This window comes from Heteronotia binoei, chromosome 16 (assembly GCF_032191835.1).
Source record: "Heteronotia binoei isolate CCM8104 ecotype False Entrance Well chromosome 16, APGP_CSIRO_Hbin_v1, whole genome shotgun sequence".
In the NCBI taxonomy this organism is placed as follows: Eukaryota; Metazoa; Chordata; class Lepidosauria; order Squamata; family Gekkonidae; genus Heteronotia; species Heteronotia binoei.
Genome location: NC_083238.1, coordinates 60,481,993 through 60,509,442, shown reverse-complemented (window position 1 = coordinate 60,509,442; position 27,450 = coordinate 60,481,993). Strand labels below are relative to the sequence as shown.

General features: G+C 48.5%; 1 protein-coding gene across 1 annotated transcript in view; it reads right to left on the bottom strand.

Annotated features, from left to right (window-relative positions):
* The window catches only part of PLCL1 (phospholipase C like 1 (inactive)), a 313,880-nt gene that overhangs the window by 32,786 nt on the left and 253,644 nt on the right, over positions 1-27,450 (bottom strand). Inside the window, exons 4-5 of the mRNA XM_060256945.1 lie at positions 27,211-27,286; positions 26,022-26,131 (exon numbers count right to left, since the gene is read on the bottom strand). Of these exons, the coding sequence (XP_060112928.1) occupies positions 26,022-26,131; positions 27,211-27,286 (186 nt within the window). The remainder of the gene's footprint in view (positions 1-26,021; positions 26,132-27,210; positions 27,287-27,450) is intronic.

Here is a 27,450-nt window from a genome sequence, read left to right as displayed (position 1 = left end):
CACTTCATTGGTTATGTCCTACTGCTCATCAACTTCATTGGTTTTCTAGTATTTTGGGAGAGAAAATTCTTTTTCTTCAACTCTCTCAATTCATGCATAATGTTGTAAACCTCTCTCATCTTCCCCCCACACAGTCATCTCTCTTCTCCACTAAAGATTCCCAAAATTCTCTTGCCTCTCCCCCTAGGGAAGGTGCTCAAACCACCTCATCAGGGTGGAATTCTAGCAAAAGCTCCTTTGCGTATGAGGCCACACGCCTCTGATGTAGCCAATCCTTCAAGTGCTTACAAGACCCACGGTCATGGCAGAAAAGTCCAACAGAGAGAAGGCCTATCTGATGCGTAGCAACATGTCTACATCGCTGACCACATGACCCAGAAATGACATCACATCCGAGACATCAGGATGACCCTCTGGTATTTGGGACAAAACTAGACCTGTAGCTATGAAGGGGGGGGGGATTGCAGGGGAACCAGGCCCCACAAATCACCCCCCCTTGTTTTACCTTTCTGGCCTCTCCACTGTCACTTGCTGCTATCACTCTGCTGCCACCTTCCCCGCTCTCCTGCCACCTCCCCCGCTCTCCTGTCGCCTCCCCTGCTCTCCTGCCGCCTCCCCCGCTCTCCTGCCGCCTCCCCCGCTCTCCTGTCGCCTCCCCTGCTCTCCTGTCGCCTCCCCCGCTCTCCTGTCGCCTCCCCCGCTCTCCTGCCGCCTCCCCCGCTCTCCTGCCGCCTCCCCCGCTCTCCTGCCGCCTCCCCGCTCTCCTGTCGCCTCCCCCGCTCTCCTGTCGCCTCCCCCGCTCTCCTGCCGCCTCCCCGCTCTCCTGCCGCCTCCCCCGCTCTCCTGCCGCCTCCCCCGCTCTCCTGTCGCCTCCCCTGCTCTCCTGCCGCCTCCCTGCTCTCCTGCCGCCTCCCCCGCTCTCCTGCCGCCTCCCCCACTCTCCTGACACCTCCCCCACTCTCCGGACACCACCCCTGCTCTCCTGCCGCCTCCCCCGCTCTCCTGCCGCATCTCCTGCTCTTCTGCTGCCTTTCCCACTCTACTGACACCTTCCATGCTCTCCTGCAGCCTCCCCCGCTTTCCTGCTGCCTTCCCCGCTCTCCTGCCGCCTCCTCCGCTCTCCTGCCGCATCCCCACTCTCCTGACACCTCCCCTGCTCTCCGGACACCTCCCCTGCTCTCCTGCTGCCTCCCCCGCTCTCCTGCCACATCCCCCACTTTCCTGACACCTCCCCTGCTCTCCGGACTCCTCCCTGCTCTCCAGACACCTCCCCTGCCCTCCTGCTGCATCCTCCACTCTCCTGAAACCTCCTCTGCTCTCCTGCAGCCTCCCCCACTCTCCTGACACTTCCCCTGCTCTTCTGCTGCCTCCCCCGCTTTCCTGCCGCCTCCCCCGCTCTCCTGCAGCCTTCCCTGTCCTCCTGCAGCCTCCTCTGCTCTCCTGCTGCCTCCCCCGCTGTCCTGTCGCACCCCCACTCTCCTGACACCTCCTGCTTTCCTGCTGCATCCCCGCTCTCCTGACACCTCCCCTGCTCTTCTGCTGCCTTCCTCACTCTCCTGCCACCTCCCATGCTCTCCTGCCACCTCCCCCGCTCTCCTGCCACCTCCCCTGCTCTTCTGCCTCACCCCCCACTCTCCTGGCACCTCCCCTGCTCTTCTGCTGCCTTCCCCACTCTCCTGACACCTCCCCTGCTCTCCTGCTGCATCCTCCACTCTCCTGATACCTCCCCTTCTGCTGCCTTCCCCACTCTCCTGAGATCTCCCATGCTCTCCTGCGGCCTCCCCCGCTCTCCTGACACCTCCGGGTTTGATTCCCCACCCCTCCACTTGCACCTGCTGGAATGGCCTTGGGTCAGCCCAAGCTCTGGCAGAGCTGTCCTTAAAAGGGCAGCTGGTGTGAGAGCCCCCAAAATTTTATCCCCTGGCTCCCCTCCTTCATTTAAAATTTTCTGGCTACAGGTCTGGCAAAATTTCTGTGGTAAATTTGGCTTCTACAATAGTGTTTTTTCCCTAAATATCTGACACACACAGACGTCATGATATCACTTCCAGGCAGTGCTCCCTCCAAGCTGAGTTAGCGGGAGCCAGCTCACAGATTTTTAGCCTCTACCTCACACATTTTTGTCTTAGCTCAGGGTAAATAGCCCCAGAGTACAATAATTTATGCAGTAGCTCACCACTTTAATGCCAGGAGCTCACAAATTGAATACTAGTAGCTCACAAGGTAGAATTTTTGCTCACAAGACTATGCAGCTTAGAGGGAACATTGCTTTCAGGTCCCATGGGCAGTGATGTAGACATGTCGCTGGATGTCGGATGGATCCCCCTCTTTGGGGTGGTAAGACAAATCCAGGTGGGCAGCCGTGTTGGTCTGAAGCAGTTGAACAAAGCAGGAATCAAGTGGCACCTTTTAAGTCCAACCAAGTTTTATTCAGAACGTAAGCTTTCATGTGCTCTCTAAGCCCACTTCATCAGACGAGGGGATCAGGGATTGTGGGCTGAAATACAAGCAGTTTGTTGATTAGGAGGGCAAATAAAATTCCCAGCCAAACCAGTGTGGCTTGGCCATTTGGTCTGGATAGCCACAAAAGGTAATGAAATTCCCTGCCAAATGGTGTTTCTGCAAATCTAGCTTCATAATTCTGCATAACCATAATTATATATATAATTTTTTTGGCCACTGTGTGACACAGAGTGTTGGACTGGATGGGCCACTGGCCTGATCCAACATGGCTTCTCTTATGTTCTTATGTGACACAGAGTGTTGGACTGGAGGGGCCACTGGCCTGATCCAACATGGCTTCTCTTATGTTCTTATGTGACACAGAGTGTTGGACTGGAGGGGCCACTGGCCTGATCCAACATGGCTTCTCTTATGTTCTTATGTGACACAGAGTGTTGGACTGGAGGGGCCACTGGCCTGATCCAACAGGGCTTCTCTTATGTTCTTATGTGACACAGAGTGTTGGACTGGGTGGGCCATTGGCCTGATCCAACAGGGCTTCTCTTATGTTCTTATGTGACACAGAGTGTTGGACTGGAGGGGCCACTGGCCTGATCCAACAGGGCTTCTCTTATGTTCTTATGTGACACAGAGTGTTGGACTGGAGGGGCCACTGGCCTGATACAGCATGGCTTCTCTTATGTTCTTATGTGACACAGAGTGTTGGACTGGATGGGCCATTGGCCTGATCCAACAGGGCTTCTCTTATGTTCTTATGTGACACAGAGTGTTGGACTGGATGGGCCACTGGCCTGATCCAACATGGCTTCTCTTATGTTCTTATGTGACACAGAGTGTTGGACTGGATGGGCCATTGGCCTGATCCAACAGGGCTTCTCTTATGTTCTTATGTGACACAGAGTGTTGGACTGGATGGGCCATTGGCCTGATCCAACAGGGCTTCTCTTATGTTCTTATGTGACACAGAGTGTTGGACTGGATGGGCCACTGGCCTGATCCAACATGGCTTCTCTCATGTTCATGTGATCAGTTAGTTTGCCCTCTTAATCAACAGATTGCATGTATTCCAGCCGCAATCCCTGATCCCCTCGTCTGATGAAGCGTGCTTAGAGAGCACACGGAAGCTTACGTTCTGAATAAAACTCGGTTGGTCTTAAAGGTGCAACTTGACTACTGTTTTGGGTGATAAGTTCTGCTCCCTCACCAGCCTGACAGTGACGGGTCCGGCAACCCTCTCCAAGCGGGTTAACAGATGAAACTGTATGGGAATCCATCTTCTACGTGCTTCTTGATTACTTGTCAGAGATGGTTTCCTCTGCTTTACTTGCCGGAAGAAATCTGCAACCACATCCAAAGCCAGGAGACGGGTTGAACATATATATGAACATATGAAGCTGCCTTATACTGAATCAGACCCTGGGTCCATCAAAGTCAGTATTGTCTTCACAGACTGGCAGCGGCTCTCCAGGGTCTCAAGCTGAGGTTTATCACGCCTATTTGCCTGGACCCTTTTTGGAGATGTCAGGGATTGAACCTGGGACCTTCTGCTTCCCAAGCAGATGCTCTACCACTGAGCCACCGTCCCTCCAATTGGGTTGCAACCCAATTGTCGGACTCAGCGTTATTTGTTTAATCCACACCGCTTCTTTTCCTTTATCCTTAACATACTTAATTGAAGCAGGCCGGCGTGCTGGTCTGAAGCAATAGAACAAATCAGTAGACAAGTGCACCTTTAAGACCAACTAAGTTTTATTCAGAATGTAAGCTTTCGTGTCCTCTTAAGCAGACTTCATCAGACAAAATGGGAATGGCAAGCAGCAATTCTTAATATAAGTGGGCAGTGTGGAATCATGGGAATGTTTTTAGCGGATTAAAAGAATCACAAATAGTGTTTGTTAGTGTTAGGACAAAGCAGGGCTGAAAAAACACTATAAAACTTAGTTGGTCTCAAAGGTGAACTTGTCTACTGCTTTGTTCCAATACTTCAGGGGTGGCCAACAGTAGCTCTCCAGATGTTTTTTGCCTACAACTCCCACCAGCCCCAGCCAGCATGGCCAGTGGCTGGGGTTGATGGGAGTTGTAGGCAAAAAACATCTGGAGAGCCACCGTTGGCCACCCCTGCAATACTTCATTCACATCGTGTTCACGAACAAGACTCTCAGCGCACAAACGACGAGGCTTCACACCACCGTGCTGGCAAACAGCTCCTTTCGCATTATTAAAAGAGCAAATCAAACGCGTTGCCACAAAGGAAGTCTAAACGAGTCAATTACAAGGCTTTCCACTTGTAATTTTGAAAGGTCTGGACGGAGGATTATGATGAAACGGTCCTATTAATGAAAGCGAGATTAGCGTGGCGAACGCTGAAATAGTCTGGAGAAAATTCGTTGCGCTATCAACTGGTTGTTTCCAAGCCCCAGGCAGTAATATGAGATGGGGGGGGGGGGTGAGAGAAGGAGAAATGGTGTGTACAGGAATGCCAGCTGTCTTACTGTGGGCAGGGGAAACAAACAAAGCATACGCAACTGTGATTACCAGCCTCCAAACAATAATCAAGAAAATAAAATATCACTTTCTATTTCAAGAGAATATCTATTTGTTGTTGGCCCCCTGGACCAAGTCACGCCAGGCCCTCCTGTCTTCCACCATCCTCCGAAGTCTGCTCAAATTTGTGTTTGTTACATCAGTAACACTGTCCAGCCATCTCCTCTTTTGCCGTCCCCTTCATCTTTTGCCTTCTGTCTTTCCCAGCATCAGGATCCTCTCCAGGGAGTGCTCCCTTCTTATTAGGTGGCCAAAGTATTGGAGCTTCAGCCTCTGACCTTCCAGGGAACAGTCTGGGTTGATTTCCCTTAGTACTGACTGACTGGATCTTCTTGCAGTCCAAGGGACTCTCAAGAGTCTTCTCCAGGGAGTGCTCCCTTCTCATTGGGTGGCCAAAGGATTGGAGCTTCAGCTTCAGCATCTGACCTTCCAGGGAACAGTCTATACCAATAAATAAATAGCGCAGTCACTCGGCCCTTTTAAATTGTGCAAAAGACGTAATCATCGGATACCAGTCCCACTGTTTCTATCACACGATGTGTCGGTCTTTCAAGGGACGATCCTGGTGAAAGCGTAAGTTGTATCCAAGAGTCTTCAAGGAAAGCCAGCCAGCAGATCAATACTGCAAAATCTTCGAAAAGCAGCCAGCGGTTCGATACAGCCACAAGGTCGTACGGATGCCCTTGTTTCGCTCTAGCTTTATCCAGCTCTTCATAAGCAGTCTTACGCAACAGGTAAAAACGCCTTATTCTTCCAATCACAGAGTTTCACTTCAGTGGGGGCAGCAAGGTTTAGGCACAGTCTCCCCTGTAAGGCTGGTTCCAGTTTTTCTTGGGGGGGGGGGGCTGGGCACACCGTTCCTGAGGGCCCCCCCCTTCCACCGACCACCACCAGGACCTTCGATCATGCTTTCCTTCCCAGCCCACCCTGCCTGTGTTTTCTTCCTCCCTTCCCTTTGGGATGCCAGCCTCCAGGTGGGACCTGGGGATCCCCTGGAATTCTGGCAAATCTCCTGACTGCAGAACTGTGTTCCCCTGGATAAAACAGAGGATGGCATCGTACCGCATCTATGGCATCGTACCGCACGGAGGCCCCAGTCCTTCCCAGGCTCCACCCCCAAGTCTCCTGGAATCTCCCAATCTGGAACTGGCAACCCTATCCCCCCCTCCCAGCCCCATCCTCTGCCAGGAGCTAGGGTAGACTCAAGGCTTTTGTTTGTAGAAGGGACTCCTTTGCATATGAGGCCACACAGCCCTGATGTAGCCAATCCCACAAGCACTTACAGGAGGGTCCTGTACGAAGAGTCCTGTAAGCTCTTAAGAGCTGGGGTGTCAAACATGCCATTCGGGAGCCGAATCAGGCCCCTGAGCAACTGGCTGTACTCTGCTTCCTTCTCCCTCTCTCTTGCTTCTTTCTGCATCACAGCTTGCTTTGCCAGGCTTGCTCAATTGCACAGGAGCTACAGAGCAAAACCTCTATTTTCTCCATTGGCTGAGGCTCCTCCCTTGGAGAGGAAGGGGGGAGGAATAGCCAGGCTCTCTCAGTTGCACAGCAGAGCTACTGAGCCAAGCCCCTCTTCTTTCTATTGGCTGAAACGCCTACCAAATCTGCTCCCCTGGGGAAGGAAGGAAAGAGCCAGAGCTTCCTTTGCCCAAATGCAAAGAAATCATCTTTAAAAACAATGTTTTAAGTTTTTTTAGATATATATTTGTGTTTGTCTGTGTTCTTTATAAAATTAATATCCCTGCTTTTGTTGTTCAGTCGCACAGTCGAATCCGACTCTTTGTGACCCCCTGAACAAAGTCACACCAGGCCCTCCTGTCTTCTACCATCCTTCGAAGTCTGCTCAAATTCGTGTTTGTTACATCAGTAATGCTGTCCAGCCATTTCCTCTTTTGCCGTCCCCTTCTTCTTTTGCCTTCTGACTTTCCCAGCATCAGGGTCTTCTCCAGGGAGTGCTCCCTTCTCATTGGGTGGCCAAAGTATTTGAGCTTCAGCTTCAGCCTCTGACCTTCCAGGGAACAGTCTGGGTTGACTTCCCTTAGGACTGACTGATTGGATCTTCTTGCAGTCCAAGGGACTCTCAAGATTCTTCTCCAGCACCACAGCTCGAAAGCATCTATTCTTCTGCACTCGGCCTTCCTTATGGTCCAGTTCTCACAGCCATACATTACTACTGGGAATACCATCTCTTTGACTATTATACGGACTTTTGTTGGCAGGGTGATGTCTCTACTTTTTATTATACTGCCCAAGTTCACCATAGCTGCCCTCCCAAGGAGCAAACGTCATTTAATTTCATGGCTGCAGTCACCATCTGCAGTGATCTTGGATCCCAGAAATGTGAAGTCTGTCACGACTTCCATGTCTTCCCCTTCTATTTGCCAAGGTTCGATGGGGCCGAATGCAATGATCTTAGTTGTTTTGATGTTGATATCCCTGCAGGGGATCTTAAATAAGCACACACATGGCCCGGCCCAACAAGGTCTCATTTATATCAGATCCGGCCCTCAAAACAAATGAGTTTGACACCCCTGCCTTAGAGATCGGCTGCATCGGCGGTGTGTGGCCTGATATGCAAAGGAGTTTCTGCTACCAAAAAAGCCCTGAGTTGAGGAAAGGGGGCAACAAAGATTGAGCAGCAGAAGCGGTTTCTGATCACTGAGTCAGGTACAAACGACACTAAATATTACACATCAATATGCGCAGGGCTTTTTTTGGTAGCAGGAATTCCTTTGCATATTAGGCCACACCCCCTGATGTAGCCAATCCTCCCAGGGCTCTTCTTCCAGGGCCTACTGCAAGTTCCAGGAGGACTGGCTGCATCAGGGAGGTGTGGCCTAATATGCAAAGGAGTTCCTGCTACAAAAAAAGCCCTGGATAGACAGACTTACAGTCGCCTTCCCTTCCTCTCCACACCTTGTGAAGTAGATGGGGCTGAGAGAGTTCTGAGAGAACTGTGACTGGCCCAAGGTCGCCAGCGGACTCCACGTGGAGGAGGAGTGGGGAATCAAAGCCGGTTCCCCAGATCAGATTGAACACATGAAGCTGCTTTATACCAAATCTGGTCCATCAAATCCAGCGCCATCTACTCAGCTGGCAGCAGCTTTCCAAGACAGAGGTCTTTCACATCCCCTCCTACCTGATCCTTTTGGCTGGAGATGTGGGGAATCGAACCTAGGACTTTCTGCTTGCAAAGCAGATGCTCTACAACTGAGCCACAGCCCCGCCTACCACCACTCTTCGCTGTTACACCACGCTGTCCCTCAAACAAACACGTAGGAATCATCTACCAACACTTGGGGGTGCAACCGCACTATGCTAAATGATGGCTACGATCCCACACACAAAATAATCCACTTTCAATGCACTTTCCAACTAGGTTTTACCGTGTGAACAGCAAAATCCACTTGGGAAGTGCATTGAAAGTGGATTGAAAGTGCATTATTCCGTGTGTGTGTGATTGCAGCCAATGCGTTTTGCGACTGGATTTTCACTGTGTAAGAATAGCAACAATACAGCTGCAAAATGCATTACTTAGTGTAGCGTGAACACATCCTTGCAGCGCACTGGGTTAAGTAGAGTTTTTTTTTAAAAAAGTAGTCCCCTATGCAAGCACCAGTCGTTTCCAACTCTGGGGTGATGTCGCATCATGATGTTTTCACGGCAGACTTTTTGCGGGGTGGTTTGCCATTGCCTTCCCCAGTCATCTACACTTTCCAACCAGCAAGCTGGGGACTCATTTTACTGATCTCGGAAGGATGGAAGGCTGAGTCAACCTTGAGCCGGCAACCTGAACCCGGATTCCTCCGGGATCGAACTCAGGTCGTGAGCAGAGCTTGGACTATGGTCCTCCAGCTTTACCGCTCTGTGCCAAAGTAAAGTTACACCTTTGTAAATTGACTGACTTTAACAATGCTGGCGCAAAGGGCTATATCTAAGTTGCAGCGGACTGAACGCAACCCTGGAGCGTTTTCAAGGGAAGAGGTGGACAGAGGTGTAGTGGTTAAATGCGCAGACTCTTATCTGGGAGAACCGGGTTTGATTCCCCACTCCTCTACTTGCACTTGCTAGCATAGCCTTGGGTCAGCCATAGCTCTCACAGGAGTTGTCCTTGAAAGGGCAGCTGCTGTGAGAGCCCTCTCAGCCCCACCCACCTCACAGGGCGATTGTAAGCCGCTCTGAGTCTCTGATTCAGAGAGAAGGGCAGGGTATAAATCTTCAATTCTTCTTCTTCTGTAGCAGAAACTCCTTTGCATAATTGGCCACACCCACCTGATGTAGCCAATCTGCCAAGAGCTTACAGGGCTCTTACTACAAGATCTACTGTAGGCTCTTGGAGGATTTCAGGGGTCGTTTTGTAGAAAAATAGGTAGTGGAGCTCATCCAGGTATTGTTATGCAGCTGCACCTTCTATTCAATGGACAAGGTGGGAAGGAGGAGGTGGCACTCTCAGAAAGGTTCAGGAGCTGTGCTCCTGTGAGCTCCTGCTGAATCCAAGGCCTGGCTAAATCAGGGGTGAGTGGCCTAATATGCAAAGGCATTCCTTCTACAGAAAAAGCCCTGCACACAAGCAAAAAAACCACACACACACCCCAAATTCTGTTTGGAATTGTGCTGTTAGGGTGCTATCTGGCCCAGACCACTACAACGCCAGCTAGCGCTGTTATCTTCGAAAAGGAATCCCTTAAAGTGCATAATTAGCCATTTGCCTTCTACCTAATTAGCTTCTAGCTAATGTTTAGCAACCACGATCTTTAAAAAGCCCAAGACGAGCTTCCTGCGTCTCGTGGATGACAGAAGGCAGCTCTGCAGGCCACCGCGGTGCCTGAACCGCGGCGATAAAAGCCAATTAAAACATCACGCTCCATTGTTCGTGAAACAAAGGTCTGCTTTGAAATCTCCGGGGAGTTTTTCCAAGATTGAAGATTCTCCACCTGCCGTCTCAAGCGAGCTTTTTGCAACTGGCTTAACCACCAAGCAACATGATTAGCTCTCTCATCTGGGTAAGGGAGTGAAATTAACACGTACCAGCCTGTCAAATGTAATCAGGGATTACCATCAGTTCCTTTGGGACTAGCGCACAGCCAGGTCGGTTTCTCCAGAGATGCTGAAGGGCATCTGAGGTTCACCGTGGGACACGCCTCCTGACCCCGATGGCCCCACTTAGCCTGATCTCATCAGCAGGGGTGGAATTCAAGCAAGAGCTCCTTTGCGTATTAAGCCACAGGAGAGCCAGTTTGGTGTAGTGGTTAAGTGCACGGGCTCCTATCTAGGAGAACTGGGTTTGATTCCCCACTCCTCCACTTGCAGCTGCTGGAATGGCCTTGGGTCAGCCATAGCTCTGGCAGAGGTTGTCCTTGAAAAGGCAGCTGCTGTGAGAGCCCTCTCCAGCCCCACGCACCTCACAGGGTGTCTGTTGTGGGGGAGGAAGATAAAGGAGATTGTGAGCCGCTCTGAGACTCTTTGGAGTGGAGGGCGGGATATAAATCCAATATCTTCTTCTTCTTCTTCTTCTTCACACACCCCTGATGTAGCCCCTGGACAGCCAGTTTGGTGTAGTGGTTAAGTAGTGATTCCCCACTCCTCCACTTGCACCTGCTGGAATGGCCTTGGGTCAGCCATAGCTCTGGCAGAGGTTGTCCTTGAAAGGGCAGCTGCTGTGAGACCCCTCTCCAGCCCCACCCACCTCACAGGGTGTCTGTTGTGGGGGAGGAAGGTAAAGGAGATTGTGAGCCGCTCTGAGACTCTTTGGAGTGCAGGGCGGGATATAAATCCAATATCTTCTTCTTCTTCTTCCAATCCTCCTGGAGCTTACAAAAAGCTCTTGGAAAACTGCCTACATCAGAGGTGTGCGGTTTACCGGATTCGCTTCAAGGTGCTGGTTATCACCTTTAAAGCCCTCTATGGCCAGGAACTTGCATACTTTAGGGACCACCTTTCCTCGCATGTACCCCAGAGAGCACTTTGGTCAGGGTTACAAAATCTACTCTCCATTTCTAGCACTAAAGAGGCCAGGATCAAAACGACCAGAGTCAGGGCCTTTTCTGTTGTGGCTCCTGCCTGGTGGAACGAGCTTCCAGAAAAGGATAGGGCCATGCAAGAACATAAGAGAAGCCATGTTGGATCAGGCCAATGGCCCATCCAGTCCAACACTCTGTATCACACAGTGACCTACACACACACACACATACATACACACACACACACTGTGGCTAATAGCCACTGATGGACCTCTGCTACATATTTTTATCCAATCCCCTCTTAAAGCTGGCTATGCTTGTAGTTGCCACCACCTCCTGTGGCAATGAAATCCACATGTTAATCACCCTTTGGGTGAAGGACTTCCTTTTATCCGTTTTAACCTGATTGCTCAGCAATTTCATCGAATGCCCACAAGTTCTTGTATTGTGAGAAAGGGAGAAAAAGACTTCTTTCTCTACTTTCTCTATCCCATGCATTATCTTGTAAACCTCTATCATGTCACCCCACAATCGACGTTTCTCCAAGCTAAAGAGTCCCAAGCGTTTCAACTTTTCTTCATAGGGAAAGTGTTCCAGCCCTTTAATCATTCTAGTTGCCCTTTTCTGGACTTTCTCCAATGTTATAATATCCTTTTTGAGGTGCGGCGACCAGAACTGCACACAGTACTCCAAATGAGACCGCACCATCGATTTATACAGGGGCATTATGATACTGGCTGATTTGTTTTCAATTCCCTTCTTAATAATTACCAGCATGGTGTTGGCATTTTTTATTGCAAACGCACACTGTCTTGACATTTTCAGTGAGTTATCTACCACGACCCCAAGATCGCTCTCTTGGTCAGTCTCTGCCAGTTCACACCCCATCAACTTGTATTTGTAGCTTATAAATACTGGTTTTTTTATGATCTTTCAATGTCAGCCACCCCTGAGCCTGCTTCGACGGGGAGGACGGAATCTAAGTCGAATAAACAAACAAACGATATGCAAAGGAGCTCCTGCTAGAATTGCAGCCCTGCTCGTCAGATCTCAGAAGCGGAGCAGGATCAGTCCCGGTGAGTACTTGGATGGCAGACTGTCCACGAAGTCCCGGGTTGTTGCACAGAGGTAGGCAATGGCCAACCACTTCCAGGCTTGTAGCCGGGATTTTAAAAGCTGGGGCGGGGGGACATGTGAATAAGTAAGGGGGCACTTATTTATTTATTTCTTTTCTATCCCGCCCTTCCCATCGAAGACGGGCTCAGGGCGGCTCACAGGTTGGGGTCAAACAATGACCGAAAAAGAGAAAAACATCGATAAAACATCAAACATAAAAACAAACATAAAAATGATTAAGACATTGCTATCAATAGGTGCTAGTGCAATACTTCATACAACAGCTGGAATTTCGATGGAAGCAGTATAACTGGCTGGTCAGTGTTCGGTGTTCCAAAGGGACCCCAGATCGCCATAGTGTCCAGAGTGATGTTGAAGTTTCTGGTTTATGGGCCTAATCCGTCGCTGTAGAAGTTGCCGTTATGGAAAAGCAGGGTGGAAGAGTGCCATTTTACAGGCCCTGCGGAACTGTGGAAGCTCTCGCAGGGCCCTAACCTCCTCCGGCAACTCATTCCACCAGCTAGGGGCAGCAATGGAAAAGGCCCTGGCTCTAGTTGATGGCAGCCTAACTTCCCTGACGCTGGGAACTGTCAACAGGTTTCGAGACCCGGACCGAAGCGCTCGCTGGGGCATATACAGGGAAAGGCAGTCCCCTAAGGTATGCACTTAGTGGTTCCCCTCCCCTGGCTGCCTCCACCGTGACTCAGGATGCCTGACCTTCCCTCCCACCCACCCCTGCTGCTGCCGCCACCAATGCTTGAGGGGCCACCGGAGTGAAAGCTGAGAGGCTGTGGGCTGCCCCCTTCCTCCCCTGTGATTTAAACTGCATGGCTTTGGTACCCAGGGGCAGCCAATGGGAATGGGAGGGGCAGTGGCTGCTCTTGGGTTCCCCTCCCATGCAATTTAAATCATAGGGGGAGGGGGGCAGCCCACAGCCTCTTAGCTTTCACCCCCACTGTGGCGGCAGGGGTAGGAGGGAGGGAAGGTCAGGGGCACCCCACAGGAAGTCAGGGGGCATGGCCTGCACAGGCCCCACTGTAGCTACAGGCCCGACCACCTCTCATGCCTTGAAAACCCTATGAGATTACCGTAAGTTGACTGCAATTTGACAGCTCTTTACACACATACTCTGTGACACAAACACAACAAAAGGCACCTACTCCAAGCATTCCAACTCTGTTCCATTCCATATAGGACACTTACAGCAGATACAATATCCCTCCCCTGCTCCCCCCACCCCACAATAGCTTTTCTGCTATTTTACCTATACATGGAGCATTGAAGTCAAATGCAAAGCACATACCCTGCTCCAGGGCATAGAGTCCAGCTCAAGAGCCAGTCTGGTGTAGTGGTTAAGTGTGTGGACTCTTATCTGGGAGAGCTGGGTTTGATTCCCCACAAAAGCCAGTGCCGTTGCACCTCCGGTTACTACCACAGAGACTCTCTGGTTTGACATTGGTCTTTGTTTTTCTGCCTTGGGGGCACCTTCTTAGGGGCCCATAGAATTGGATGCAATGGTCCAGTCTGGTGTAGTAGTCTGGTGTAGCCAGTTTTTAGTTTACAGGGTTTTTTATTTTAATTTTTTTTTAATAGTGAGATTAAGTAATAAAAATTGTGAGAATACTACTTGATCCTTCGCTCCTGTAAAGATAGTGGTTCGGTGTAGTACTCTGGTGTAGACAGTTTGGTGTAGTAGTTAAACGTGCAGACTCTTATCTGGGAGAACCAGGTTTGATTCCCCACCCCTCCACTTGCACCTGCTGGAATGGCCTTGGGTCAGCCATAGCTCTGGCAGAGCTGTCCTTGAAAGGGCAGCTTCTGTGAGAGCTCTCTCAGCCCTACCCACCTCACAGGGTGTCTGTTGTGGGGGGAAGAAGGTAAAGGAGATTGTAAATCACTCTGAGTCTCTGATTCAGAGAGAAGGGCGGGATATAAATCCAATATCTTCTTCTTCAATTGAACTGGATCCCATGGTTTTGATATTCTGTTCATATTGATAGGCACATAAACAGAGGTGGAAAAATTCCCTTACTGTATGAAAAAACTGCATAATATAGTAGCTAACAAAACGGTCTCCAAGCTAGACAAAAAAAAAGGAAAAGACCATGGCAATTTTCAACAGACGCATGTATAAGTATGTTACCGTGCAGAATAATCGAACAAATTGGATGAAGTTACGATCCACGAATAGTGAAAAACCTTTTAAGTCCCAAAACAGGCATTCTACAAATATAGTCCCATAAAAAGAGTCCTTTCCTCCTTTCTTCCACTAGCCAATGGGACTTCTCTTGAACAAGAGGCAAGCATCCAAAGAGGAGAGAAGGATCAAGTAGTATTCTCACAATTTTTATTACTTAATCTCACAATTTAAAAAAAAAATTAAAATAAAAAACCCTGTAAATTAAAAATGTAAATAGTTTCAAGTTTCTTTATTTCCCCTACAATTCTGTTTTTTTTAAATTTCGGGGAGGGGGGGCGCTAGTGGGCAGCTCGCCTAGTGCACCAAAAACCCTGGCACCAGCCCTGTTAGTATCTCAACCAAGTTTCTTACAAATAGGACCACAGGAGTATCCAGCAATTACACAGAGCATTCGCTTCACCAGTGTCCTTAGTATTTATTTATTGATTTGATTTATATCCCGCCCTCCCCGCCGAAGCAGCTCACAGGATAAAAACCCACAAACAAATTAATAAGTATTAAAATTACACATTCGGTAATAAAATAGATATACAATGATTAAAACAGTTAAAGCAGCTAAAACAGAAACACAGAATACTGAGTTGGGGCTATTCTGGCAGGGACGGCCTTCTTCCGCTTCTCTTAAATACCGGTGCCGAGTCAATTGAATGCCAGCTGGAAGAGAACGGTCCTGCAGGCCTTGCGGAACTGCACAAAGTTCCGCTAGGCCCTCACTTCATCTGGCGGTTGGTTCCACCAGCAGGGGGCTACAATTGAGAAGGCCCTGTTTCTAGTTGATTTCCATCAGGCCTCCTTCGGCCTGGGGCTTACTAATAGATTTTGTGATCCCGATATAAGTAATCTCTGGGGAACATGTGGGGAGAGCTGGAAAATGAGTGGGCAAGGCTTAGCCTGACCTTGTCTGATCTTGGAAACTGGTTAGGAGCCAATTCCTGGTTAGGAGAGACCACCATGGAAGATCAGGGTGGTTCAACAGAGGTAGGCAATGGCAAACCACCTCTGTTCATCTCTGACCAAACCCAGATGTCCCAGACTAGCCTGAACTCATAAGCTACGCAGGGTCAGCCCTGGTTAGAACTTGGATGGAAGACCACCAAGATAGTCCTGGACACTATGCAGACGCAGGCTGGAACCCGTTCCAGCTTGTCTAGATCCTTCTTAAAATGCGGTGCCCAAAACTGAACACAAGTCTCCTGGTGAGGTCTTACCAGAGCAGAGTAAAGCGATACCATCATATCATGCTGTCTGGACACTGTACTTCTGTTGATACAGCCCAAAATTGCATTTGCCTCACACTGCTGACTCATGTTCAGCATATGGTCCACGAAGACCCCTAGATCCTTTCCTCATAGGGCTTGGTCTCCAGACCCCTCACTATCTTCGTTGCCCTCCTCTGGACACGTTCCAAGCTTGTTTATATCCTTCTGAAAATGTGGTGCCCATAACTGAACACAAGACTCCACAGTAGAGTAAAGTGATACCATCACTTCACGTGATCTGGACACTATACTTCTGTTGACACAGCCCAAAATTGCATTGGCCTTTTTAGCCACCACATCACACTGTCGACTCATGTTATTTTGCTTGTACACTCCCAACGTCGTGTCTCGCCGGTAAAGCAGTTGGGAGGCTGGGGGGCACCTTCTCTCTCCAATAAAAGATGAACAAAGCAGGAGTCAAGTTGCACCTTTAAGGCCAACCAATTTTTATTTAGAATGTAAGCTTTTGTGTGCTCTTAAGCTCACCTGCAGCTCTCGATTCGGCCCTCTGGGGATCGGTGGCTTCTGGTTGGGCATGCAAAGGATCCTTGTACAACACATCTAGGGAAAGTCATGCCTCTCCCCCCGCCCCCAACTGGGGTCTAAAAATAAAGCTGAAACCACCAGGGGTGGCCTTTCTGTGACATTGGAGCAAATGGCTTTTCTCCTTCCTCACAGTATATTTACGACTGTTAGGAAATGGAAGAATCTGAAATTTTATTGCTCTTTTCCACATCCGTTGGTTCGGCTTGACTTGTTTTTTTAAAAAGAGCTGTAAAATAATCAAGGGTATAAACACAGATGACACTTGCTTTCTGCCATGGTTTTTACTGCAAAGCCTCCTTTACGTTGGACTACAAGCCTCTGAACGGTTTACTGACTCCGGTGGTTGTTGCCCAAATCCTCTTTTGACGCCAACTATCTGGAGAGCTCATAAATGCTGCCAATGGGGGGGGGGGGAGAAAAGGTGTCGGGCTGCCCCAAGAGGCTGGAACGTCAGGCAATGGTACAAGACTTACCATTTATCTGTAAAAACCAACAGGTTCTTCTGACAGTTGCCTGAGCAACCCATAAACACATATGGAAAGAAAAGGCCCACTGCACAAGCACCAGTCGTTTCCAACTCTGGGGTGACGTTGCTCTCACAATGTTTTCACGGCAGACTTTTTTATGGGGTGGTTTGCCATTGCCTTCCCCAGTCCTCTACACTTTCCCCCCAGCAAGCTGGGGACTCATTTGACCGACCTCAGAAAGAGTCATCCTCGAGCCGGCTACCTGAAAACCCAGCTTCCGCCGGGGATCGAACTCGGGTCGTGAGCAGAGCTTAGGACTGCACCTTTACCACTCTGCGCCATGGGGCTCTTTGAGAAAGAATAAGCAACCAGAAAACACCAGTTATCTCCCTTGTTCAATGAAAGGAAAGGAAAGGTCCCCGGTGCAAGCACCAGTTGTTTCCAACTCTGGGGTGACTGATTTCACAACGTTTTCACAGCAGACTTTTTACAGGGTGGTTTGCCATTGCCTTCCCCAGTCAGTGGCCCATCCAGTCCAACACTCTGTGTCACACAGTGGCCAAAACCCAGGTGCCTTCAGGAGGTCATAAGAGCATAAGAGAAGCCATGTTGGATCAGGCCAATGACCCATCCAGTCCAACACTCTGTGTCATACAGTTGCCAAAACCCAGGTGCCTTCAGGAGGTCCACCAGTGGGGCCAGAGCTCCACAAGCCCTCCCACTGTTGCCCCTCAAGCACCAAGAAGACAGAGCAGCACTGCCCCAGATATAGTGTTCCATTTATAGTAGGGGTGTGCATTTGGCTATATCCAAGCTGGAAGAACAGCTACGGTAATATTCTTTCAACTGAAATAAATTGAGTGTATTTTTGGCTATCCACTATAGTCCATCCGCCAAAAAATTGGGATTATCTGGGAAGCAGGTTAGCCACAGTTAAACAGTGTTTAAAGAAACTGCAGTCCCTTCAAACATAATTCCAGGTAAAGTCGCAGAGTCACAATTGCATTTTAAGGGGCCACAACTTAAAAGCCCTTCGGCTCACTTAAAGCTTATAATCCCCATAGTCTATAATGGGGAACTGATCCGGGGGTCTGACGATCTGTTTTTTGAGATACAGACATCAAATTTTCAGCATGGATGCTGGTGCCTCTCCTCAAAAGTCCACCCAAATTTCAAGAAGAAAAAGAAGAAGAATTATCCAATTAGCATTTAAGCAATTAAATGGAAGCTCACCCTGACTATGACCCTTTTTCATTCTGAAAACTAATTTTAACAAGATTAACAAGGGTGTGTGGGTTTTTTTTAAAAGATCCTTCCAAATGAAATCAGAACACAAATTCAGCGGCTTGGAGTTTCTCCTCTCCTCTCGCCCCCTTGAAAAGGACGCAAGTGAACAACAGTCACCTTTCCCGACTTCCTTTAATTAACAGCCCTGCAGGAGAAGGGAACGCTTTGATGTGTGTGTCCTCCTGGAAATGTCACCATTTAAAAAGAGCTTCATGCAGATGAGACACCCGGAGAGAGAGTGAAGGAGAAGAACGACAGCTCCACTTTCACTCCGAAGTGTCTCTTTTCTGCCAGAGGAACAGTAGCCGTTGTCTCGTTTTTTTTCTTCTAAGACGTTAAATGTTGAATTTGTAAATGGCCTTCTAAGAGCTTTCTACATAAACGCTGATCTCTATAAACTCGAGAGCTCCCCCCCCCCCCGCTCCTGCTTTGTTATGTAAAATCATAACTGCTCGTATTAGCGGCTAATATAAATACTTGACTTTTAAATATTCCTGTTGAAAAATGAACCATGTTAAGTAGGCTTATCATGTTTCCGTTGGCCACCAATGGGGAATGCGGGGGAGAGGGTTACCAGATCCAGTTTGGGAAACTCCTGGAGATTTGGGGATGGAGTCTGGGGAGGACAGAGAAGAAGAAGAAGATATTGGATTTATATCCCGCCCTCCACTCCGAAGAGTCTCAGAGCGGCTCACAATCTCCTTTACCTTCCTCCCCCACAACAGACACCCTGTGAGGTAGATGAAGATATTGGATTTATATCCCGCCCTCCACTCCGAAGGGTCTCAGAGCGGCTCACAATCTCCTTTAACTTCCTCCCCCACAACAGACACCCTGTGAGGTAGATGAAGATATTGGATTGATATCCCGCCCTCCACTCCGAAGAGTCTCAGAGCGGCTCACAATCTCCTTATCTTTCCTCCCCCACATCAGACATCCTGCAAGGTGGGTGGGGCTGGGAGAACTCTCACAGCAGCTGCCCTTTCAAGGACAACCTCTGCCAGAGCTATGGCTGACCCAAGGCCATTCCAGGAGGTGCAAGTGGGGGAGTGGGGGATCAAACCTGGTTCTCCCAGATTAGAGTCCGCGCACTTAACCACTACACCAAACTGGCTCTCAGAGACCTCAGTGGGGTGCAAGGCCACAGGGCCCACCCTCCAAAGTTCTCTCCAGGAGAACTGACCTCTGCAATCCGGAGATGAGCTGTAATTCTGGAGAATCCCCAGGTACCAGCTGGAGGCTGGCATTCCTACAAGTGACTTCTCTATCCCATGCATAATCTGGTAAACCTCTATCACAGGGGTGTCAAACATGCGGCCTGGGGGACAAATCAGGCTCCCAGAGAGCTCCTATCAGGCCCCCGAGCGTCTGTGCTCTTGTCTGCTTCCTTCTCCCTGTCTTGCTTCCTTCTGCATCTCAACTTGCGCAGTTCTGCAGGGCCTGCAAGACTATACTTTTCCAGGTCGACTTCAATTGATCCCGACATGCCAATATAGCAGCAGGAAGAACATCCGTTATCCAACTGAACTGAAAGGATATTCTGATATAAGCACCATATTGTTGCAAGTGTTTTAGATCAGGGGTGGCCAAGGGTGGCGCTCCAGATGTTTTTTTGCCTACAATTCCCATCAGTCCCAGTCCTTGGCCATGCTGGCTGGGGTTGATGGGAGTTGTAGGCAAAAAACATCTGGAGAGCTACCGCTGGCCACCCCTGTTTTAGATTGTTTTAATTAATGGCTGACCTAAACCTGTTTAAATGTAATTGTTGGCGATATTGTTATGTGATTTTATAGGTTGTGAGCTGCCCTGAGCCAGCCTTGGTGGGAGGGCAAGATATAAATCAAATAAATGATAATAATAACAACTTGCTTTGCATAAGAACATAAGAGAAGCCATGTTAGATCAGGCCAATGGCCCATCCAGTCCAACATTCTGTGTCACACAGCGGCCAAATATATATATATATATATATATATATATATATATATATATATATATATATATATATATATATATATATATATATATATATATACACACACACACACACACACACACACACACACATACACACTGTGGCTAATAGCCACTGATGGACCTCTGCTCCATATTTTTATCTAACCCCCTCTTGAAGGTGGCCATGCTTGTGGCCGCCACCACCTCCTGTGGCAGTGAATTCCACATGTTAATCACCCTTTGGGTGAAGAAGTACTTCCCTTTATCCGTTTTAACCTGTCTGCTCAGCAATTTCATCGAATGCCCACGAGTTCTCGTATTGTGAGAAAGGGAGAAAAGTACTTCTTTCTCTACTTTCTCCATCCCATGCATTATCTTGTAAACCTCTATCATGTCACCCCTCAGTCGACGTTTCTCCAAGCTAAAGAGCCCTAAGCGTTTCAACCTTTCTTCATAGGGAAGGTGTTCCAGCCCTTTAATCATTCTAGTTGCCCTTTTCTGAACTTTCTCCAATGCTAGGCTTGCTCAATTAATTGCACAGCAGCGACAGAGCAAAACCTCAGTTTTCTCCATTGGCTGAGGCTCCTCCCCCTCCTGGTCCTCTGGGGAGGAAGGGAAAGAGCCAGAGCTTCCTTGGCCCAGCTCCCCAGATCTCACAGGAGAAATACAAAGAAAGCACCTTTAAGACCAACAATACCTTGCAAACCAGAGTTAAGATTCTGCATTTAAAAAAACAAAACCTGACTAATGAAAGGACGGGACTGAACAACCGGGAAGGGGATGGCGTCCATTGTCGGAACAGCCGGAAGACTTCCCTTTGCAAGAAACAAACCGCTGCATAAAGGAACCGGTGACTCACGGATCTCTGGTTATTTAAAACTAAACAGACCTCCTAGTTGCTTGAGGCGTTACCAGCAATCTTGGGGGGAGGGGGCGGTGGTGTTGCTTTCCAATACAATAGCTGGTCGTCAACACTCAAGAGGGACGCGGATTGATTAATGAACACCTTGGGGAGATTGGACAATACTACGCAAAAATTGTTGTCAGAGCTTGCTGGTAATTTTCCATTGCTAGCTAACAACCGATGCACAGCCAACTGAGGCCACTGCCTTGATAGATTATGCGCAAATGTGCTTCTTTATAACCGCATACAGATAATGCAAGCCCCAGGGATGTCAAAAAGTTAAAAGGAAGCTCGCACCCCAAAACTCATGAGAACCAGTTTGGTGTAGTGGTTAAGTGTGCGGACTCTTATCTGGGAGAACCAGGTTTGATTCCTCACTCCTCCACTTGCAGCTGCTGGAATGGCCTTGGTCAGCCATAGCTCTTTTATCTGGGAGAACCGGGTTTGGTTCCCCGCTCCTCCACTTGCAGCTGCTGGAATGGCCTTGGGTCAGCCATAGCTCTCTTATCTGGGAGAACCGGGTTTGGTTCCCCGCTCCTCCACTTGCAGCTGCTGGAATGGCCTTGGGTCAGCCATAGCTCTCTTATCTGGAAGAACCGGGTTTGGTTCCCCGCTCCTCCACTTGCACCTGCTGGAATGGCCTTGGGTCAGCCATAGCTCTGGCAGAGGTTGTCCTTGAAAGGGCAGCTGCTGGGCGAGTCCTCTCAGCCCCACCCACATCACAGGGTGTCTGTTGCGGGGAGGAAGATGAAGGAGATTGTGAGCTGCTCTGAGACTCTGATTCAGAGTGAAGGGTGGGGTATAAATCTACAGTCTTCTTCTTCTTCCTCCACTTGCAGCTGCTGGAATGGCCTTGGGTCAGCCATAGCTCTGGCAGAGGTTGTCCTTGAAAGAGCAGCTGCTGTAAAAACTCTCTCAGCCCCACCTATCATCTGGTGCCTCTCCTCAACTCCCCCCTCCCCCGCAAGCTTCAAAAAGATTGGACCATGTGCTCCAGTTCTACAAGTCTCAAAAGAAGGTGCACCCATCTATCATTATTCCCAATGTAGGGTCCTACGGATTTCAGTTATCCATGCAACATGTTTCAAACAAATGGAAAAGTCCTTTTTGCTAGTTGCATACCCATGGCCTGTTTTAATCAATTTTGAGATGAATCTGAATGACACAACCATTAAGAGAGCCAGTTTGGTGTCGTGGTGAAGTGTGCGGACTCTTACCTGGGAGAACCAGGTTTGATTCCCCACTCTTCCACTTGCAGCTGCTGGAATGGCCTTAGGTCAGCCATAGCTCTCACAAGAGTTGTCCTTGAAAGGGCAGCTGTTGTAATAGCTCTCTTAGCCCCACCCACCTCACAGGGTGTCTGTCGTGGGGGACAAAGGTAAAGGAGATTGTGAGCCGCTCTGAGACTCTGAGATTCAGAGTGGAGGGTGGGATATAAATCCAATATCTTCTCCTTCCTTCCTTCCTTCCTTCCTTCCTTCCTTCCTTCCTTCCTTCCTTCCTTCCTTCCTTCCTTCCTTCCTTCCTTCCTTCCTTCTGGAGAGCCAGTCTGGTGTAGTGGTGAAGTGTGTGGACTCTTATCTGGGAGAACCAGGTTTGATTTCCCACTCCTCCACATGCCCCTGCTGATGTGACCTTGGGTCAGCCACAAGTTCTCTCAAGGCCGTTCTGCTCAAGAGCAGTTCTGGGAGAGCTCTCTCAGCCCCACCCACCTCACAGGGTAGGGTGTCTGTTGTGGGGAGGGCAAGGGAAAGGAGATTTGTAAGCTGCTCTGAGACTCCTTTGGCTAGCGAAGGGCAGGATATAAATCCAATCTCTTTTCTTCTTCTTGTGAAGGTAGCCCATGAACATCTCTGAAGGTCTCTTGCCTTGAAAACTCAACAGGATTGGTGTAAGTTGTGACTTGATGGCAAACAAAAAAACAGTTGTCCTGCAGGGTTTACCACTCAGGTTAAGATGAATAACATTGTGAGTGTCCATCACACAGTGTCCCATTACACCTTAGGACACCATAACTAAGCTATGATGATATTACACCCACATAAAGACAGAAACAGGATACAGGATGACCTTGACAGGCTGGAAAACTGGGCTAAAACCAATAAAAATGAATTTTAACAGGGATTTATTATTATTATTATTATTATTATTATTATTATTATTATTATTATTATTATTATTATTATTATTATTATATGTAAAGTTCTGCATTTAGGTAGGAGAAATCCAAGGCATGGTTATAGGATGGGGGGGACTTGTCTTAGCAGTATATGTGCAAAAAGGATCTAGGGGTCTTAGTGGATCATACGCTGAACATGAGTCAACAGTGTGATGGGGTGGCTATGAAGGCAAATGCAATTTTGGGCTATATCAACAGAAGTATAGTGTCCAGATCATGTGATGTGATGGTATCGCTTTGCTCTGCTCTGGTAAGACCTCACCTGGAGTCTTGTGTTCAGTTTTGGGCACCACATTTGAAGAAGGATATAGACAAGCTGGAATGGGTCCAGAGGAGGGCGACAAAGATGGTGAGGGGTCTGGAGACCGAGTCCTATGAGGAACGGTTGAAGGAGCTGGGGATGTTTAGCCTGGAGTGGAGGCGGCTGAGAGGTGATAGGATCACCATCTTCAAGTACTTGAAGGGCTGTCATATAGAGGATGGTGTGGAATTGTTTTCTGTGGTCCCAGAAGGTAGGACCAGAATCAACGGCTTGAAATTAAATCAAAAGAGTTTCTGGCTCAACATTAGGAAGGACTTCCTGACCGTTAGAGCGGTTCCTCAGTGGAACAGGCTTCCTCCTTGGGCGGTGGTGGGCTCTCCTTCCTTGGAGGCTAGATGGCCATCTGACCGCAATGAAGATCCTGTAAATTTAGGGGGAGGTGTTTGTGAGTTTCCTGCATTGTGCAGGGGGTTGGACTAGATGACCCTGGAGGCCCCTTCCAACTCTCCAATTCTATGATTCTATGAGTAAGAGGCCACTCGGCAGAGCAAGATCATAGGTTGGCTTTGTTGACAGCAAAACCAGGATCCCCTGGTTTCAGAATGGCATAAATATTTACAGGTCAGGACGGCAAATAGATTGTATCAAAGTATGGGGACCAGCGGAAGTCCTCCTCCCCCAGAGGGAAAAGTTCTTTGTTAGGATTTGCTGGGTTATGAATTATTCACGGAGAGATATGGCCTTTTTTATTCCCTAAGAGGAAACCCGCACTTCAGACGCAGGCTAAATATAGTCTGACTTCAGACAGAAGGAGGATGTGACTGTCTGACAGTCCTCAATTTCTTTAGGAAGAAGGAAACAAAACAACCCGTGGCTGTCTCCATAAGGTGTCTGCTGTCGCTCAACCGGGCTGCATCAAGACTTCAGGCTAAACTGGAAATCCACAAACATGGTTTCCTCCTTGACAACAAACACCGATTCGTCATGATATCCAAATGAAGGTTTCTCAACAAACCGCAGTTTGTTTGTCTCGTGAAAAGTGAGGATTCCAAAATGGGGGCAACTGGGAGGAGGAAAATAGTCCGGGTTTTTTTTATCTTCAATACTCAGGAGTGCAGTCTTGGAGGTCGGCTCATAAGGATAAGAGAGGATAAGGATGAGGGAGTCATTTCAATAGAGGCCTTTGAAACAATTCACCAACGTATGAGTCAAGACTGCCCAGAAAAAAACCACGCCGCAATAAGCGAATCAGTTTGTCATTCCCAGAGTTACCGATTTCTGGTTTTCATCAGAAAGAAGAAAAGAAAAAGAACGGCAACTGCCAACAATTTGACATGTCCAGCAACACAGACGGCAGACTGAACGTTCGGTATTTTTATTTGCCGAAACTGCATCCAAGCGAATGTCTCACATGCATTTTCTGTCGAAAGTGAACACCCTCAGCCCACGTTTTCACAAGACTGCCCACACGCTTCGGGTTCCCACTTCCAAACCTATCACCACATTGCACATTTCCAGAAACAGAATTGCTACTTTGATGCTTAAAGAGAGGGGAGGGGGAGGGAAACCCCCCCCCAGCAAAATCATGATTCAATTATTTTACTACGCTCCAAAGAGTTTAATGATATCACCACAAAAAACTCCCTTGCAGAAACAGAATCAGACCCAGCAGTTTTCCAAGGCCTCTGGCAAGAGTTTCTCAACTGCCATTTCTTTCAAATGAAAATTCCTAGCCAATTTCTTCTGCAAAACATGCGTTCGACCAAGCTTGAGATTCATAAGACCTTAATATCTTTGAATAAGAACACAAGAACATACAAAAAGCCATGCTGGATCAGGTCAGTGACCCATCCAGTCCAACACCCTGTGTCACATAGGGGCCATAATCCGGAAGTCATCAGGATGTCCACCAATGCGGCCAGAATTCCAGAAGCCCTCCCACTGTTGCCCCTGAAGCACCAAGAATACAGAGCCTCACTGCCCCAGAAAGAGTGTTCCATCTAGACCAGGGGTGTCAAACATGCGGCCCGAGGGCTGAATCAGGCCCCCAGAGGACTCCTATCAGTCTCCTGAGCAACTGGCAGTCATCTGCTTCCTTCTCCCCCTCTCTTGCTTTCTTCTGCAGCACAGCTTCTTTTGCAAGGTTTGCTCAATCACACAGCAGAGCCACAGAGCAAAACTTCTATTTTCTCAATTGGCTGAGGCTCTTCCCTTGGAGAGGAATGGTGGAGAGGGAGAGATTGCTTTGCCAGGCTCTTTCAATTGCACAGCAGAGCTACTGAGCCAAGTGCCTCTCTTCTATTGGCTGAGGCTCTTCCCCCTCCTGGTCTCCTGGGGAAGGAAGGAAGGAAAGAACCAGTTTCCTTTGCCCAGTTCCCTGGATCCCATTGGAGAAATACAAAGAAAGCACCTTTAAGACCAATTAGTGCTAATGTTTTAAGCATGTTTTATTTTAAGTTTTTTATTTTAAAAAAAAAAATTTATTTGTTTGTGTCCTTTATGAAGTTTATCTCTCTGCTACCTAAACTTAAATAGCTCCACAAATTTCCTGGCCTGATATGGCCCCGTCTGACAAGGTCTCATTTATGTCAGATCTGGCCCTCATAACAAATGACTTCGGCACCCCTGATTAGACTGTGGCTAATAGCCACTCATTATGGTTCTCTGGTCCATGTTTATTCAGTTCCCTCTTGAAGCCATCTATGATTGTAACCACCAACACTTCCTGCGGCAGTGAACTCCATGTGTTAATATTTTATTTTTTCTTTTGTAAGCCTCCTTGGGCAGCTTCACGGAGAGGTGGTGTAAAAATCTGCCAACCAAACGAATCTTTAAAAAAAAATTACGAATTCCCACAGGAAATCCTCTTGCTTACCTTAAGCACAGTGATATCCCATGCAAAACTTTCAACAGCCTTGCTGAGCTTCCTCCCTTTTAGACCTTCCTTCATTCCCAGGTTGTGCAACTCTTCGCGGAATTCCATTCCTAAGAAGAGACGAAGCGTTGGGTTTACGTGCTGGCCGTCGAAAGGCCCACGAAGAGACATTGTGACACATACAACTACGAGATCCGTGTATTCTATTGTATTATTTTATGCAAAAGAAAGGTCCCGTTCTTATTGACGACTGGAGGTGAGACACAAAGAAAACAACTATTGGCTGAGGCTCTTCCCTTGGAGAGGAATGGTGGAGAGGGGGAGATTGCTTTGCCAGGCTCTTTCAATCGCACAGCAGAGCTACTGAGCCAAGTGCCTCTCTTCTATTGGCTGAGGCTCCTCCTCCTCCTGGTCCCCTGGGGAAGGAAGGAAAGAGCCAGTTTCCTTTGCCCAGTTCCCTGGATGCCATGGGAAAGATGCAAAGAAAGCACCTTTAAGACCAGCAAGTGCTAATGTAGGGTCCTGTGGAGTCCTACAATCAATTTGCTGCCTCCCCTCCCCCTCCCAATAAAGCCCTCTTCTCTCTCATAGAATAGAAGATTATCCCATAGAATCCTAGAGTTGGAAGGGACCTCCGGGGTCATCTAGTCTAACCGCCTGCACAATGCAGGAAACTCACAAACACCTCCCGCTAAATTCACAGTATCTTCATTGCTGTCAGATGGCCATCTAGCCTCTGTTGAAAAACCTCCAAGGAAGGAGAGCCCACCACCTTCCAAGGAAGCCTGTTCCACTGAGGAACCACTCTAAGCTCACAAACGCCTCCCCCTAAATTCACAGGATCTTCATTGCTGTCAGATGGCCATCTAGCCTCTTTTGAAAAACCTCCAAGGAAGGAGAGCCCACCACCTCCCGAGGAGGAAGCCTGTTCCACTGAGGAATCGCTCTAACGGTCAGAAAGCTCTTCCTAGTGTTGAGCCGGAAACTCTTTGGATTTAATTTCAACCCACTGGTTCTGGTCCTACCTTCTGGGGCCACAGAAAACAATTCCACACCATCCTCTAGATGACAGCCCTTCAAGTACTTGAAGATGGCGATCCTATCACCTCTCAGTACTTGAAGGGCTGTCATATAGAGGATGGGGTGTATCTGAAGTATCTTAGACATCTTTAAAAAGAAAAGAGGTTACCTGTTTTCTGGCACTGAACAATCTTGTCATAAACGGCGTCTGCTGTTTCTGTAAGAACCTTGCTCTCCTGGATCATCTGTCAAGGAAAAGAAAACATTTAAACGCTGACCATTTCTCACTCCTGCATCTCTCGGGCAGGAATCCGTAGGGTATCTCAGAATACACCATACACACTGAAAAGACCCCGTTCACGCCTCCCAGAAATTGAGTTCCCCTTCCTAAAACACAGTAAATGAGACA